At 42.1% G+C, this 17192-nt stretch overlaps 1 protein-coding gene across 1 annotated transcript in view; it reads right to left on the bottom strand.

The window, feature by feature from the left end:
- Positions 1 to 16164, bottom strand: part of LOC309546494 (acetylserotonin O-methyltransferase-like) — a gene marked incomplete at its 3' end in the record, with an annotated part of 103477 nt that extends 87313 nt beyond the window's left edge. The window contains exons 1-2 of the mRNA XM_082246233.1: positions 16032 to 16164; positions 1701 to 1875 (exon numbers count right to left, since the gene is read on the bottom strand). Of these exons, the coding sequence (XP_082102359.1) occupies positions 1701 to 1875; positions 16032 to 16136 (280 nt within the window). The 5' untranslated portion in view covers positions 16137 to 16164. The remainder of the gene's footprint in view (positions 1 to 1700; positions 1876 to 16031) is intronic.
- Between the last annotated feature and the right edge of the window lie 1028 nt (positions 16165 to 17192).

The following is a 17192-nucleotide window of genomic DNA, read 5'->3' as shown; positions in this document are numbered from 1 at the left end:
AATGCCTCATAAAGAGTACCTGTCACCTATATGCCATCACATACGGGGCTATTGATTCCGTACGTGATGGCAATAAAGTCATGTAAAAAAAAAAATTTAAACATTTAAAAAGACACATATAAAAATAAAAAAAACAAAGAATTTTAGAGCTACCCCCCCCCCCCCCCCCACAAACACAAAAACACATGTCGAGGCTGCCTACATAGGAAAACAGCAATTGCCCCACACGTTAGCTAGTATCACCAGTAATACTTGAGGTCTCCCTGCAGTTAGCATAGTGCTTCACATGTACCAGTAAACTGAAGACTTGTAGGGGCTTTTAAATTGTTGCCTATAAAAAAAAAATATAGGGTACTGATGTTTTTCCCATTTCACAGGCACATGCAATTTTAAGGTTCGACCTGGGTATCTATTTACTCGGCACAACTTAGTTTTTTACATTTTACCAAAAATTACCTGTATTTTTCACTGAAATTTTGTGTTTGATAAACCGTTGCTCTAATATCATGTAACATTAAAAAATGTTAAATAAACTATCAACATTTTATTCTATAGGGTGTGTGCGTTCAAAAAATATATAATGTTTTTTAGGAGTTGAGTTTAGGAGCTTTGGTAAAAAAAAAAACCTTAAAGCTTGTTAAACTCAAGTCGAGGAGCTGCCAATGTACATTAAGCCTATGTTTGCCTCACCTACCAGCTGCCTGTAGCCAGTGAGGGGCAGCAGGGAATGCATAACCCCCCCCCCCCATTACACACTGCCTTTGTGGAGGGAAGGGGGGGTTATGGGAAGCCGTGGGGGGAGGGGGTGTAGACAAAAATCCTTGCACCGGCCCTGTTTGTCCAGGGCTGTTGCATTTTCACTCTTTCTCTACAGGCCAGGCTTGGCATGTACCAGGTTGATAAGATGCTCGTAAGACACATCTTTTGCCATGCTTGCGTGGAAGGGGAAGTTACTTCTTTTGCTGACCACTACCTGGGTCAAAGGGTAATGATTGGTTCATAAACTGCATTAAAATATGTAAAGCATAATATTTTGTAAAGAACAGAATGAACGAAAAATGTTTTTTAAATTGAACAAAAATGGAGACCAGTTTAAAAAAGTGGACCTGAACAGACACTGATGTAAAGGGATGATCATCCTTTTACATCTGCTGTCTATTTTAGTCTAAACTGACAGATGGAATGCCCGTGTGAGAGGGTCCTAAGTGCTTGTTTTGTCCACGGGAAAGGAAAAACCCATATAATTACTCAAACCTCTGGTCTCCTGGCAAATGGTGCTCCACCATGATCCAGTGGTGCACTGCTTCTGGTGTCCTCATGCCCAGAACAGAGCGATTGAGGCAGCTCTGAGCTTGATGACATCAGGACCCAAGCAGGTGCAGGATCTGCAGGGACTGGTCTTGTGTGGAGAGGAGTGGAGCATCAGGTAATATATCTCTTTTGATCTTTCTAGATTTCTGGGGAGGGTCTGGGTATTTCTTTTTCTTAGACCAAATAGGTTTGGGAAGCTCTGGCCTAAACTGCAGAGCACAGTAATAAGAGAGGTACACTGAAACTCTGAGGACACACAACGCAGCCCAAGTAGATCCTCACAATATTTATAAAAATACAAAACAAAATGGTTGTAAAAACTAATCATAATAGGACAATATATAGTATGTTTGAAAAACAAAAGAACAAGATGAATCCATAAAGCTTACCTTCCAAGTTTTTCATTTCAAGTTTTAAGAGGTTCATTCCATGACAGACACTGAGTAAGCGTTCTGTGGCATTTACATTGGTATTCAGATGAGAAGCAATGGCCGCTGCTGACAAGGGCTCACCAGCATCATGCAGTAAGTCAAAAATTCCCAACTCACATGCTGTAAACATAGTCTGAAAGGAAAATACACCAAGTATTATTGTATTTGCACTGATCATTTACAAAATTTTTATTTTTTTTATTCAGTTCTAAAAAGTAAGGCAATTATATGGTAAACAATAGCCATTACCGATACACTATATTACCAAAAGTATTAGGACGCCTGCCTTTACATGCACATGAACTTTATTGGCATCCCATTTTTAGTCCGTAGGGTTCAATATTGAGTTGGCCCACCTTTTGCAGCTATAACAGGCACAACTCTTCTGGGAAGGCTGTCCATAAGGTTTAGAAGTGTGTCTATGGGAATGTTTGACCATTCTTCCAGAAGTGCATTTGTGAGGTCAGGCACTGATGTTAGAGAAAAGGCCTGGCTCACAGTCTCCACTCAAATCCATCCCAAAGGTATTCTATCTGGTTGAGGTCAGGACTCTGTGCAGGCCAGTCAAGTTCCTCCACACCAAACGCGCTCATCTGTGTCTTTATAGACCGTGCTTTGTGCACTGGTGCACAGTCATATTAGAACAGAAAGGGGCTATACCCAAACTGTTCCCACAAAGTTGGGAGCATGAAATTGTCCAAAATGTCTTGGTATGCTGACACCTCAAGAGTTCCCTTCACTGGAATTAAGGGGCCAAGCCCATCCCCTAAAAGATGACCCCACACCATAATCCCCCCTCCACCAAATGATTTGGACCAGTGCACAAAGTAAGGTCCATAAAGATATAGATGAGAGAATTTGGGCTGGAGGAACTTGACTGGCCTGCACAGAGTCCTGATCTCAACACAATAGAACACCTGAATTATAGCACCTTTGGGATGAATTAGAGCATAGACTTTGAGCTAGGCCATCTCATCCAACATCAGTCAAATATTTCAACCAAGCGCTCACTTCAAAGGGGAAGACTGGCATGCTGCTCTCCTCAGGCAGGGAACTCCAAATCGGGTACATGAAAGAAAGGAAAGGAGGCGCAACCACCTAGTGCATTACCCGTGGTACTGTATTAAATATTTTATACAGTACCACGGATAATGCACTAGGTGGTTGCGCCTCCTTTCCTTTCTTTCATGCATCCAACATCAGTGCCTGTAATCACAAATGCACTTCTGGAAGAATGGTCAAACATTCCCATAGACACACTCCTAATCATTGTGGACAGCCTTCCCTTTTTGGTTCTTATCTTCTTTCTCTTTCTCTGTATCCTTTTTCATCTATTCTCCTTTTTTTTTTTTAGTCAGTCCTCCTGTAACGCCCTGCAATGAGCCACTCATCCCGTGGACAAGATCCTCGCAATAGGTATAGGACCACCTTCACGTGAGTATGTCTAGGTATTAAAAAGAGTGCATAATTGGCTGACAAACGTAGTTTGTTTCAGCCCTACTCATTCTAGAAGATCAGGAAGATCTTCAAGACACCGCGAAGATGACAGCCCGGATTGCAGATACCGACGCAGATGCTTAGAAAGATCAAGATCAAGGCATCATCGCTCTGCACTTCCTCGCTCCCCCAAAAAGTGTTGGACCAGTGGAGCAATACCCTTGCCACGCAAGCTGGTTTGCAGAGACTGCTTCCGCTAGTATGCTTCCAATCGGGAGGCGGAGAATAACCAAGTGGCAGATCTGCTCAAAAAGACAATGAAAGACTCTCTCGCAGAATTGACAACCCTGGTTCCCGCACAGGCAGCCCCTCCTAGGGCATTAGTGCAAGACAGAGATCCTGATGCACCAGGACATTCAGGCCTCAACACTGCTCGGCAAGATCAATGCTTCACGCAGTAATGGCCAAAAGGGCCCTTTGGCTAAAGTCTTGGACGGCTGACCTATCATCCAAACAAAATTGGTGTAGGATACCCTTTGATGGGAAAAATCTATTTGGAAAAAGATTGGACGAAGCCATCTCCAGAGTCTCAGGAGGGAAGTCCGGTTTATTCCCCCAGGATAGGAAACCCAAGAAGTCTAGAGTGGTTTCCTCAAGATTCCGCCCATCGTGGTAGAGAGACTACAGGCAACCCAGACAAAAAAGGGAGAACAGAAGACCCTGGAGGGGCACGCAGGCCTCCTTTCTAGGGCACGCAGAAACAAGACACTTACAGCCCCCCCAAGACTCCACGAAGTCTTTTTGGTGCCAGGAGACTTCAGTCCCTCCCAGTCTGAGCCAGACTTCAACTTTTCTATCCGGTTTGGGCTGCCCGCTGCCAGGACCATTGGGTCCTATCAACAATCAAACTAGGGCATCATGGTGAGAGGGTGTGGTCTAGCAATGGAGCCGTGAGGACAAGCAGTTTGGGTGCTCCGTGATTTGGTGAGCTGTTTCAGTCTCTGAAGCCAGTGTCTGAACCTCCTCCCTCCACCTGCCCACATGTCCGCAGCTGACAGCATTGAACAGGTTCTAGCAACGGTAGACGACCGGACATAACGTCCTATTTTCTTCGGTGTCCACAGGGCTTTGCGGGACCAAAGACGGCGCAGATGCATCCAACATCTCCATTGGGCTCATCAGCGCTGAAAAAAAACGCTAAAGGAGGTTTGAATCAGGGGGCAGACAATCCTGTAACAGAAAGGAGCCCTCCCCACACGGACACCCCAGAAAAGATGGCCCATGCAGGAGACTGCGAGGTGGCCATACAACACCAGCAACTCTAACCCACACCGGCGGTAGCTTGGCAAGACTTCATAGCACAGATTCCAACTAAACAGGATATCAGCGAGATGGCTGCTTCAATCGTGAGTGACATTAAAACTGAAATTATATTGCTTAAACAGAAAATTGAACTAACAGATACTAGGGTCAGTGCTATAGAAGCAGCTCATTCTATACAGGTCTCTAAAATCTCTGAATTAGAGGACTTACAGTCATGCTTTCAAAAACAATTGGTGGTAATGCAACTCCAATTAGATGATACTGAGAATCGCAACCGTAGGAACAACATACGGCTATGCGGCCTACCAGAAATTATAGGGGGCCCGGAGTTAAAGTCTACTGTGATAAAGATCTTGAATGGGGTGCTGGAACGACCCCCCACTGAAAATATTGAAATTGATAGAGCTCATAGGGTTAAACCCCCACGTAAGATGGGCCCAGACCTTTCATCTTTTGTCTTGATTAAGATTCACTTATACTCCCTTAAAGAGGATATTATGAGAAGAGCGTGGACAAGGGGCCTGATTGAATTTGAAGGCATACCTATAAAACTGCTACCAGATCTATCTCGTAATACGCTTAGGATGAGGTCCATGTTGAAACCTCTCTTGGAGGTTATACGGAATATTGGAGGGACATATCATTGGGGTCACCCATTCCATCTGGTAGTACAGAGAAATGGAAGGTTGTTTAAGTTGAAATGGCCCGATCAACTCGCGGATCTTTTTATTTTTCTGGAGACTTCTCCTATCCCTGTAATGGATTGGCTTGAAATATTAGGTGATCAAGGTATATGGGAAACGAGATTAAATCGGCCCTACCGACGTCGGAGAAAACGCAACAAGTCAGTCACAGAAGAAACCAATTAGTCCAGTTAGGAAATAAAAAAAACATATAAGTTTGTATGATGGACATTCACATAGATATCCTAGACACAAACTGCTAAAAATCCATTGTCTCCCCTATTTGAGTAAGGCTGGCCATACATGATACAATTTTCATGCAATCTACTGTCCAATTTTTTTTTTTTCTTGAAACTGGCCTTCAGGTGTGTAGTGCTCCCTCCACCTGCCTAATTGGATGCAGGTGAATGTGTTGTTTTGCTTTGGCCTCACGTCATGTGGTTTGTGGTAGATCTAGCAGAGGATTGTGCAACAGAGGTTGAAAATGTATGGCCAGCCTAAGGTGATCCCATTTCTCTGGATATTAGGGAGATGGGAATATATTTTAAAATGAGGGGATGGGGAAGACAGATGGAGGGGGAATGGGTTAATGGCGGAGAGGATGAAGGAGGGATAGAGGTATATATGCGATCAAATATGCCTGCCAGTTTTTTTTTGGCAGGATTTGACCGCAATAATTATGAGAGGCTGGTATATACCAATCATGTCTCCCAGAACTTTTTTCTGTTTTTTCTTTTTTCTCTCTTTGTGGATAGACTCATTGTTGTTTCTCTTTTTTTATATATATATATATATATATATATATATATATATATATACTGTATATGTAGCTATATCCATAATTGTTTTTTTTTTTTTTTTTCTATCCTCTGGGGGTTATTGCAACCACATTTCTCTACATTAGGTAGGCGCCAGGTTGCCTTAAGGTTAACCAATTTATAGAGATTTCTGCCCCTTTTTGGGGGCCCTTTTGTTTTTTGTTTTTTTCTGCCCTATGGGACGGGGGATGTCAAATATGGCACCCAGGGTTGCTATGTTGCCCGCGAGCGACTACAGGTTGTAAGATTACTACATATAATGTTAGAGGGCTGTTTACCCCACAAAAACGTGTACTTCTATTAAGTGATCTAAAATGTTACTCCACACATGTAGCGTTTGTACAAGAGACATATTTCCGCAAAGAGTGCTTACCCAAATTTTATAATAAGGATTTTCCGTGGTCATACCATGCTCCATCCCCTATTTCTAAGTCCAAGGGGGTAAGTACCCTTATTTCTAAATCTATGCCTTGGATTTACAAAAAGGAATTAGCTGACCCTATGGGTAGATACCTAATGGTCAAAGGAGTATGGGGAGCACAGACGTAACATTAATGAATGTATATTTCCCTAATTCAGACCATTTGGTGTTTATACAGCAATTGATACCGGCTATATTGGGTTTCCGTGAGGGGCATCTTGTGATGGGGGGGGGGGATTTTAACTATGTCCCCGAGCCATTACTGGATGCCTGTAGGAGAACCTCAAGCATTTCATATGCCCGACTACGGAGGTTACAACGAGAAATTTCGTTATTGGAGCTAACTGATCCATGGTGATTGATGCATCCTAGAGAGAGAAATTATACTTATTACTCCTCAATCCATGGCGCCTATACTCGAATTGATCGCATCCTTATAACAGTCTGATCTGCCTTTGGTTTCTTCATCTGATATAGATGATTTTTCCATTTCAGATCATTCACCTGTACATATGACTTTAGAATGGGAGGCGAGACCCCCTAGACCTGCGTCCTGGTGTCTAAACAAATCTCTTCTACAAATCCCAGAGGCGGTAACAGAGGTGGACGAATCAATGGTTAATTATTTCCGGGAAAATAACGATGAATCTATATCACCATCAGTTACCTGGGAAGCACATAAATGTGTAATACGAGGGGTATTTATCCGGATTGCCACACAACGTAAAAAAGAACAAGAATCGGTTGTAAGAGATCTTCTTTCCAAAATAGATTCTCTCAGTAAGCTTCATAAGAGAACCTTAGCAGAGGTGCATTTGGCTCCACTCACGTGTGCTAGAGAGGGGCTTAATCGCATCCTCTTTCAAAAGACGATACGAAGCATGATGTGGACCAGAAGGCATTATTATGAGTACTCAAACCAGGGGTGATGTTGGCTCCGGTATTAAGAGGACCGAGACGTCGGACATTTATATCACAAATCCAGAGAGAGGGAGGAGGAATAGTATATACCTCTAAGGATATTGCAGATGAGTTTCGTTCCTTTTACCATTCTTTGTATAATTTACATAACTCTGGGCAAAAAATACCCCTCCTTAAAAAAGCAGAACAAATAGAGACATACTGTACCTACGTGATTCTGGTATGCCTACTATATCTGAGGAACAAGCTTTAAAACTTGAGGGGGAAATTACTGAAGAGGAATTGATGCTAGCCCTTACACAATCTAAATCGCATAAAGCGCCTGGCCCTGATTGTTTCCCCTATCTTACTATCAGAAATTTAGTGTGCGTCTGAAACAACCTCTATTAGCACATTTCAATGCAGTATGGAACGGCTCAGCTCTACCAATTGACTCATTAAGGGAACATATTACCTTAATACATAAAGAAGGGAAAGATCCCCTGGTATGTGGAAATTATCGACCCATATCCCTCATTAATTCTGATACTAAACTATACTCGAAGATCCTTGCAAATCGCCTTATGCCCCATATTCCCCACTTGATACATGTAGATCAGGTGGGCTTTGTGCAGTCCCGGGAGGCACGTGATAACACGACACATGTAATAGATCTTATACACTCAGCCAGAACTACACAGAGCAAGTTGGTATTACTGTCGACTGATGCAGAGAAAGCCTTTGACAGGGTGGCCTGGTGTTTTATACGGGCCATCCTGTCATATATTGGATTAGGCTCCCAAATGCGCAATATATATTAGCTCTCTATTCTGCACCGTCGGCTGCTGTGCGGGTGAATGAGTGGAGATCCGACTATTTTTCAATTTCTAATGGTACACGCCAGGGTTGCCCGTTGTCGCCCCTTATATTCATTTTAAGTCTTGAACCACTGCTGTGCTGGATACGTAAGTCCCATGATGTTATGGGGGTTTTGCGTGGTGACGATCAGCATAAGGTGGCCGCTTTTGCGGACAACCTTATGTTTTTCGCCACCAATCCATCTATTACATTACCTAATATCTTTGATGCCCTGCAAGTATATGGTAATCTATCCAACTTTAAGATTAATTTAAAAAAATCGGCGGCTCTGAATATATCCCTATCTTCCCAAGAAGAACTCTGTTTGCAAAGGTCCTTCTCGTTCCAGTGGGCTAATGGCTCACTGGATTACCTGGGGGTACAAATTACACCAGACCCACTAGATTTATATAGAAGGAATCACCTTACATTAGTGGGGAAAATTAAGGCAGATCTACACACGTTGCAACCCTTGGCCTTAACATGGTTTGGTCGGTGTAGTGTAATTAAAATGAATGTACTTCCTAGGATACTGTACATGCTACAGGCACTACCAATTGCCGTCCCCTCTTCATTTTTTCATCAAATTAACGTTTTGTTTCGAACATTTACATGGTCAACAAAATCACCTAGGATCAGGCTACAGACCTTATTTCTGCCCAAGGAAAGAGGAGGAGTCGGACTACCTGATATTCTTCGGTATTATAGGGCCATACATTTAGTAAGAGTGGTTGATTGGCACTGCAGCCGAGCCACTAAACGATGGGTTGGGATAGAAGTAGAAGAGGCCTGACAGCCAACCCCGCCAGCTCCATGGTCGGTCTTTCCATCTACGGATGCAATATGGGCACACCCAACAGCGGGGGTAAGGAGGTAACGCTGAGAGAATCCAGACGAATGCAAAGCCATCCTAAAATAGCACCCTATCCCTCGCCTTTAACGCCTATCTTGGGCAATCCGGATTTTCCCCCCGGCTGTACGAATGCCAGGATACGTAAGTTGGCCCAATTGGGAAGAACACGTGTTTGTGATGTATGGCAACAAGGCCATATGCCTTCTCAAGAGGACATTAAGGAATGGCCTGGAGTGTCATTAGATTATTTTAGTATCTACCAATTGCGACACTTTATCTGGTCAATCCAGCAAAAAGGCTATATACCACGAGATCCGACTCAATTTGAAACTTTGTTTATCAGGAGAAGCGCCTAGACACCTAATATTGCGGTTTTATACTATGTTATTAGAGGACCCGGCAGAACAGTATTTGACATTTATACGAAAGTGGGAGCGGGATCTTATGATTACATTGACACCAGAAAAAATAATAAGATATTGAGCTTGGTACACAAAACCTCATTAGATAGTAAAATACAGGAAGCAGGATATAAAATTCTGACCAGATACTATAAGGTTCCAGTAGCACTAAATAAAATGGATGGGAGCGGTTCAGATAAGTGTTGGCGCTGTGGATTGAAGGAGGGCACCATGTTACATATTTTTTGGGAGTGCTCCCTTCTGCGGCCTTTTTGGATACAGGTTGCCTCAATCATTAAACAATTGACTAATGTGGAGGCACTGGATGACCCTGCATTATGTCTGCTCCATATGACATTGAGTTCAGTTAACCACTTGCCGACCGCCGCAAGTACATATACTGCGGCGTTCAGCCCCTCACAGGCAAAGTGATGTATGGGTACGTCACTAGCCTGTGAGGCTCTAGGGAGCTCCCGCGCGGTCACGGACTCCCCCGCACGTGTGACCGGCGGACCCGATGTCCGCCGGTCACTCGTGATCGTCGGGTGGAGAGGGAGAAAGGCAGGCGGCTAATGTAAACAAGCCGCCTGTCACTCTCCCCTGTGTAGAAACAGTGATCATACGGTTCTACTATGTAGGACCGTTGATCACTGTTCCTACAGCTCAAGCCACAGCCAATCACAGTTAGAAGCACGCCCCTAGGGACACACACCACCCCTCCCTCTCAAAGAAAGTTAACCCCTTCACTACCAGTGTCATTTTACAGTAACAGTGCATATGTATAGCACTGATTACTGTAGAAATGTCACTGGTAACCCCAAAAGTGTCAAAAATGTCAGTCAAGGGTCCGATCTGTCCGCCGCAATGTCGCAGTCCCGCAAAAAAAAATTGCAGATCGTCGCCGTTACACGTTTTAAAAAAAAACAACAAAAATTAAAAAAATCTTTCACTTAGTTAGTAAACGCGATAACCTTTGCGCAAACCAATCAAAATACGCTTTTTGCAATTTTTTTTTTTTTTTTTTACCAAACATATGTAGCATAAAACAAATTGGCCGAAAATGTTAAAAAATTTTGATTTTTACATTTTTTTTGGGAATTTCATATAAAAAAATGTGAAAAATATTGTTATTTTTGCGAAATTGTCGCTCTTTTTTTGTTTATAGCCCATGATCAAAAAAATCGCACAGGTGATCAAATACCACCAAAAGAAAGCTCTGTTTGTGGGAAAAAAAGGACATGAAATTTGTTTAGGTACAGCGTCGCACGACCGCGCAATTGTCCGTTAACGTCATGCAGTGCCGAATCGCAAAATACCCCCTGGTCAGGAAGGGGGTAAAATCTTCCGGGGCTTAAGTGGTTAAGACGTATAGAAAGTAGTTGACACTCTGACTACTCAATACCGCCAAAGCATGTATACCGGTATTTTGGAGGCAAAATATGCCACTACCAATTAAACTTTGGTATTCAAAGGTTAATGAGATCCATAAAATGGAAGAGTTGACTGCCGCATTGAGGGGTACGGAGGAACAGAGTAGAATACGATGGCTACCATGGATGCATTATACAGGAACTGATGTATATCAACAGGAGACGGAGGGGCTGGCTCCCCGTGTCTCGCTATGATAGATATCACTCAGCACAACCCCCCTCCCATAAGAGAAAGGATGTAAGGGAAGACCCAATAGGGAAAGCAATTGTCTTTTTTTTTTTTTTCCTCCCCCCGATGTTTCTCCAACTGCATAGGGAATAATTGTAGGATGCACTTGGGTTTAAGACACACAATTTTGTTTGTAATATATAATAGGATGGGAAGCTACATGAGTGGGGTGCTCACAGGGGTTATATCTTTTTTTTTTTTTTTTTTATCTCTTTATTTATCACTTAATGAGTATTTTGCATAATTGATGCATCTGATCACCCATGGGTTTTTTTTTTTCTGTTTGTAACATCACCTAACCTTTTACTACTCCACAATTGAAGTTTTGGAACACGTGTGGATTTTATTATTTTTTTTTTTTTGTGTTTTAGGTATAACACTATTTATGATAAAATTGCACAGTTGATGTATTGGAGCACGTGTGAAAATCCCTGATATCTTTTTAATTTACCTATGTGTAAGTTACTAGCTGGAGAACAGGGGATGTGTATTGTATTTTTGTTTTGTTTGTATATATATTTTATGTATTATTGTATTGAAAAATGAATAAAAATTTTAATAAAAAAAAAAAAAAAACTAGGGCATCATTGGGAATTCTCCCATCCCCCGCCTCAGGTTTTTCAGAAAACAAGGATTCCAGCTTCTCTGGAAAAGTCTTCGGCACTACTTCAATTTCTGTCAGAACTCCAGCTCCAGGGAGCAGTCATTCCAGTCCCATCGGCAGAACGCTATACAGGCTTTTATTCCCCACTCTTTCTGGTCAGGAAAAAGACAGGAGGATGGAGACCTGTGATAGATCTCAAGAAGCTAAATCATTATATAACGCTCGAGAGCTTCAAGATGGAATCATTAAATACAATTATCCAGGTAATTCAGCCAGGAGACTGGGTGATATCACTCGACCTCCAGGATGCCTATCTACATATCCCAATCCCCCCATCCTTCCAGAAGTTCCTGAGGTTTACAGTAGGAGGAGTACACCTACAATTCAAAGCCCTTCCGTTTGGCCTCTGCACTTCGCCTCGGGTATTTACCAAGGTCCTGATATCCGTTCCCGCTCCCCTCCGGGAGAAGGGTTTGAGAGTGTTTCATTATTTGGACAACATCCTTCTCCTTGCAGACAATCCAGTACGGCTCATGTTCCACAGGGAGATTCTACTTCAGTCCCTGGAAGATTTTGTATGGCTAGTAAACCTCAAAAAGAGTCATCTATCCCCAACACAACAGATTTTTTGGTTGAAAATGTAATCTTTATTTGCATAAAAGATATACAAAAAACAATACTTTTGTCGGGGTACATTCTCCCCTGTACTGCGACGCAGCGCATAAATACACTACATTACAATACATTTCCGGTCATACTAATAAATACATTCAATCACATACATTCATTCTGCGGTATGATGCCTGATGTGGTGTGCGGAGTAAGGATACCCCGAGCCATCACATCATGCATGACGCCGCAATACCCCTATAAGCATGAAACTAAGAAACGTTATCTATACGTAGCATGAATCAATCAAACAATATTACATTTCAAAAAGCAACAGGTGTGATAGGGGAGTGGGAGAGTGGGGCAGTAGATCCTTTGGTGGTCACTTTCTTTAAAGGGGTACAAAGGATCCGCCCTCCCGCTAGACACCCTTTTCCTCCAGTGGGATCTATCTCTAGGTTTGGAGGTTCTATCCATATCCCCCCTTTGCCCCTGAGGAGCAGGCGACCTTATGGAATGTGACTCTACAAACAGTCTTTCTTGTAGCCATCACCTCTGGAAAGCGAATTTCCGAACTGCATGCCTTAGGGATAGGCGAGGAGCATATTGCCTTTTACCCTGATAGGGTTGAGCTTTGTCCATTACGAGGCTTCATCCCCAAAGTATCATCCTCAAGCCATCTTCTCGAACCGTGGGCACTACCAGTTCTGTTGTATCCAGAGTCAAACACCCATCATAATCTGGACATCTCCAGAGTTATTCAGGCCTACTTAGGAGCAACAGAATCTTTCAGATCCTCAGAAAGGCTGTTCATCGTTCCCTTCGGAAAGAACAGAGGCAAGGAAGCTACATCCAGGAAGGCAGGACTCTGTCATCCTGGATAATCAAGTTTTTCCAAAAGGCCTACAAGATTAGGGGCTTGGATCCTCCTTCTCGAGTGAGGGCTTATTCTACCAGGGCAGTTTCAGCTTCTTGGGCGGCAAGGGCTAATGTGTCTTTACAGACGGTTTGCCGGGCCGCCTCATGGTCTTCTCAACACACGTTCTTCAGACACTACCGTATCGACCCTGGGTCACTCACAACTGTTGAGTTTGGAAGAAGGATACAATCAGCGATGTCCTTTTCCAATTAAAGTTCACTTATTTGGCATTACCCACCCTTGTTATGCTAGTTATTTATCATTGGTATGCTGCCATGGAGGCACCAGGAAAACGGAAAATTGTATCATACTTACCGTAATTTTCCTTTCCTGGTGCATATCCATGGCAGCATACGCTCCCTCCCTAGGTATTCTATATTACAGGAGAATGCTGGGAGTAGGGGGCGTCTTTCTTTTATGCTATTCACTAGTCCTGAAGACGGAGTAGAGGCGGAGCTGTATCACTGGTATGCTGCCATGGATAGGCACCAGGAAAGGAAAATTACGGTAAGTATGATACAATTTTCATTTTTTTTTACAGTAATTTTGGATAGAGCGGAGAGGGATTAGAACATGTGTCAGTTTTTATTGCTGTCTGTGCCCTCATTAGGGGATTCATCCTCTCTATTTGTCCTGTTTATTATTATCATTGAAAGTGAAGGTAAAAGAAAATCCTACATTTTGGGTTGTCCTCAGAAAAGTAATAGCGTGAAAATCTTCCAATGGGGACACTAGTTCTGGTGACCTGGGAGTCCCCAAGGAATTCCCTTAATTTTGCAGGGCTTTCCTCTCACTTCCTGTTTGGCTATTGGACAGGACGTGAAGGGAAATCTCAGGAATCAGATACAGATGGCGAATAAAAATCTGACAGTGCTTAAAACCCTCTCTTGCTCTATCCAAAATGGAGAAAAAGTTTTGCCTACAGTTCTACTTCAAACTTAGTGATTGTGAGGACTGTGTGCTGAATTCCACCATTCAATCACGTGCAAGCAAAAAAAAAAAAAAAGTTTTTTTATTATTTTCCGTGCATGGGATTGGGTGTTCATTGAAAAGTGAATTTTCACCACATTCACTAAGCTCAGGGAAGATTGCCTTGCAAATGCAAATTCCCCTGCAAAATGAACAGTCTATTTGCCTTTAGTAAATCAACGTCAGTGACTCAAAAGGACTGAATCTAATGGGTTGGCATGATAATCAGACACCAGTAACTTAAATTTTACCTTGACATTTATGCTATAGGGTATCAACAAGAAACAGTCCGGGGAACTTATAAAGGATGGCACAGACAGATTTTGCAAAAGTGTCTTGCATGCATGGTAAAAGTGGCACAGAGGGCACCAAATTCATGTACCTGTCTAGAACATGTGCTTGAATTTAGTACACGCTGCAACACTTTTAGAATTCACGTGAGACACTTTTGCAAAATCTGTCTCTGTATGCCAAAAGAGAGTTGGTCGTAACTCCTCTTTCATGAGATACGAAATGTCCACATTTTACTTTGAATTTGGCGCATTCACTGCGCCATAATGTAAAAGTGACACATTTAGAGATGCGCCGAAACATATCGGCCGAAAATGGTGTTTTTGGCATTTTGCCAATAGAGAAAAAGGTGCCTAACGACAGGGAAAATGCCACAATTTTTTTTCTCAATTTCTTGCTATTTTGCAACGATTTTACCGTGATTTGTTGAGATTTTACCATGATTTTACTGTGCTTATTGTTTGTTTTTCATAGGTCATGTGACTCAAAAACGGCATCAAAAAGTAACATGGGTGCATTATTTATGCGTTCTTGCTGTGCTTTTAATGCATTTTAATGGGGAGGTGTATTTTTGGTGTGGTTTGATTAACTGACCAAAAATGGAGCAAGCAGGATGTTAAACACTACAACAGAAGCACAACAGAAGCACAACGGACTAGTGTGAAGACATACTGTACATAGAATTTACAGGGAAACATTTTTGTTGAGCTTTTCTTGAGCTAAAGGTGCCAATAATGACCGAAAATAAATTCATATTAAGTTAAACTCATACTTTTAAATAAAAATTTAAATATAATACAATTATATAAATATTTTAAAAACTTTCATTTTTGGTTTTAGTTTTCGGCCAAATGCATCCTGCATTTTCGGTTTCGGTTTTGGTACCAAAATTTGCATTCGTTGCACCTCTAGACACATTTTAAAATTACCTGAAATTGGTGCAGGAATCGCTGTCAGAACCAAAAGTCTCGCAGATGCTTCATGAATTCGTTGCAATGCATTAAGGGGGATTATTGCCAGTAAAGGTGTGCAGCAGCTTTATTGAATCCCCCCCAAACTGAAACGTATCTTGAATTTGGCTCAGGTGTTGCACCACAATTTAGAAGTGGAGCAAATTAGAACTACTTGAATTTGGCACACGAGTCGCTGTCAGAATCAGAACTGTCTCAGGTTTTTGTTTTATTAGGTTCAACACATTAACAAGAGCAATCCACGCCAGAAATGTAGCACAGCAGCTTTACTGAATTCCCACTAATGCGTTGTATCCAGTGTATACATTTCAAATGTAGTAATATTTTTGGAAGGCCATTACCTCATATTATTTCAGTACTTAGATCACATAAAACAACTACATAAATAGTTATGTAAAGTGGAATAATGTTCACATGATTTCTGCTGTAAAATGAATGTCTAATAGGCAATATGTAGCTGTTCAGTGGATATACTGTGTATATATATATATCACAAACAAATAATGAACAGTTAGGTAAAAAAGTAGGAATACTAAATATAAAGAAAATAGTCATTTAGACATATATTCTTACCTTTGAGACTAAAAAGCCATCCCTATAATCCAATAATTGCTTTGGATAGTCAAGATCGGAAGAACTCATGTTGGTTTGATATTCAGTGGCTTGGTGTGTCATCATAAGCTGCTTTCTGTGTTCATATATAACACTATAAGCTTGTTCATTTCACACCTGACCTAATTTTAGGAGCAGCCTATTCCTGGAGTTATTGGAGCTGTTAAGAGGTGTAGACTGTAGATGTGGTTATCATGAGCTGCATTGACTTCCTGTCATTTTAAAGGTCCCATGTCTCTAATAAGGAGTTTGAATACTTGAAAATGTAGACACATGTGGATGATCACATGAATAGCAATGTTTCATCAACAAAAATTTAGTTTGATTGCAGTGAAAGTAAATCTGCCAACATCCTACATGACACTAAACAAAGATTTGCACAGAGTGCAAGAACAAGGAGACCCCTCATGGACTTTAAAGAGAGAAGGACATGTAGAAGTATATTTGAAACGCAAAACGCCAATTTTTATTAGAAACATTCAGTAAAAAGGACTTAGCCCGGGTTCACACAATAGTGATGACAGACATCTCATGTGATTCGGAGCGCACTGATCTAAGCCCCGGGTCACACTATAGCGATGACAGACACATGGGCGTCCGCAGAACTTTTTTCAGGGGGGGCATAATTTTAAGTTCACCCATGCGCTGCCCCTTTTCAACAATCTCATGAAGGGGAGGGGTTTAGTCATTATAATTATTTTGAGTGTTTATTTTTAAAGAGCAAACAGCAGCATTTAAAGCATGTGTGACAGCACAGTGCTTTACTGTGTAATATGGCCTCCCTCCCCCCTGCATTACCAAAAATACCTGGCTGTCCCTGCCTGGCTATGTCCTCCCCTCTGTAAACTGACCACGGTATACTATGTCGGCTGAGCCCTGACACTGTGGTCAGTTTACATGCCTCCGTTATCCGCAGCCCTCCTGTCCTCCTCTGTCCTCTCTCTCCCCTTCCTCCCTGCCTGTCTGCTCCTGTGTCAGTGCCCCTCCCCTCCTGCTTCTGTAGTTTCATTTAAAGTTTCATATCCTGTCTACAGTCTGTTTAATAATCCTGTGTGCCCCTGTGTCTGTGTTTTATTTTAAATAAGCCATTCTTTACAAGTTTTTAGGGCGCCACTCGCCGCT

The sequence above is a fragment of the Pelophylax lessonae genome, assembly GCF_965119305.1.
Source record: "Pelophylax lessonae genome assembly, chromosome: 2".
In the NCBI taxonomy this organism is placed as follows: Eukaryota; Metazoa; Chordata; class Amphibia; order Anura; family Ranidae; genus Pelophylax; species Pelophylax lessonae.
This window is presented reverse-complemented; position numbering and strand designations above follow the sequence as displayed.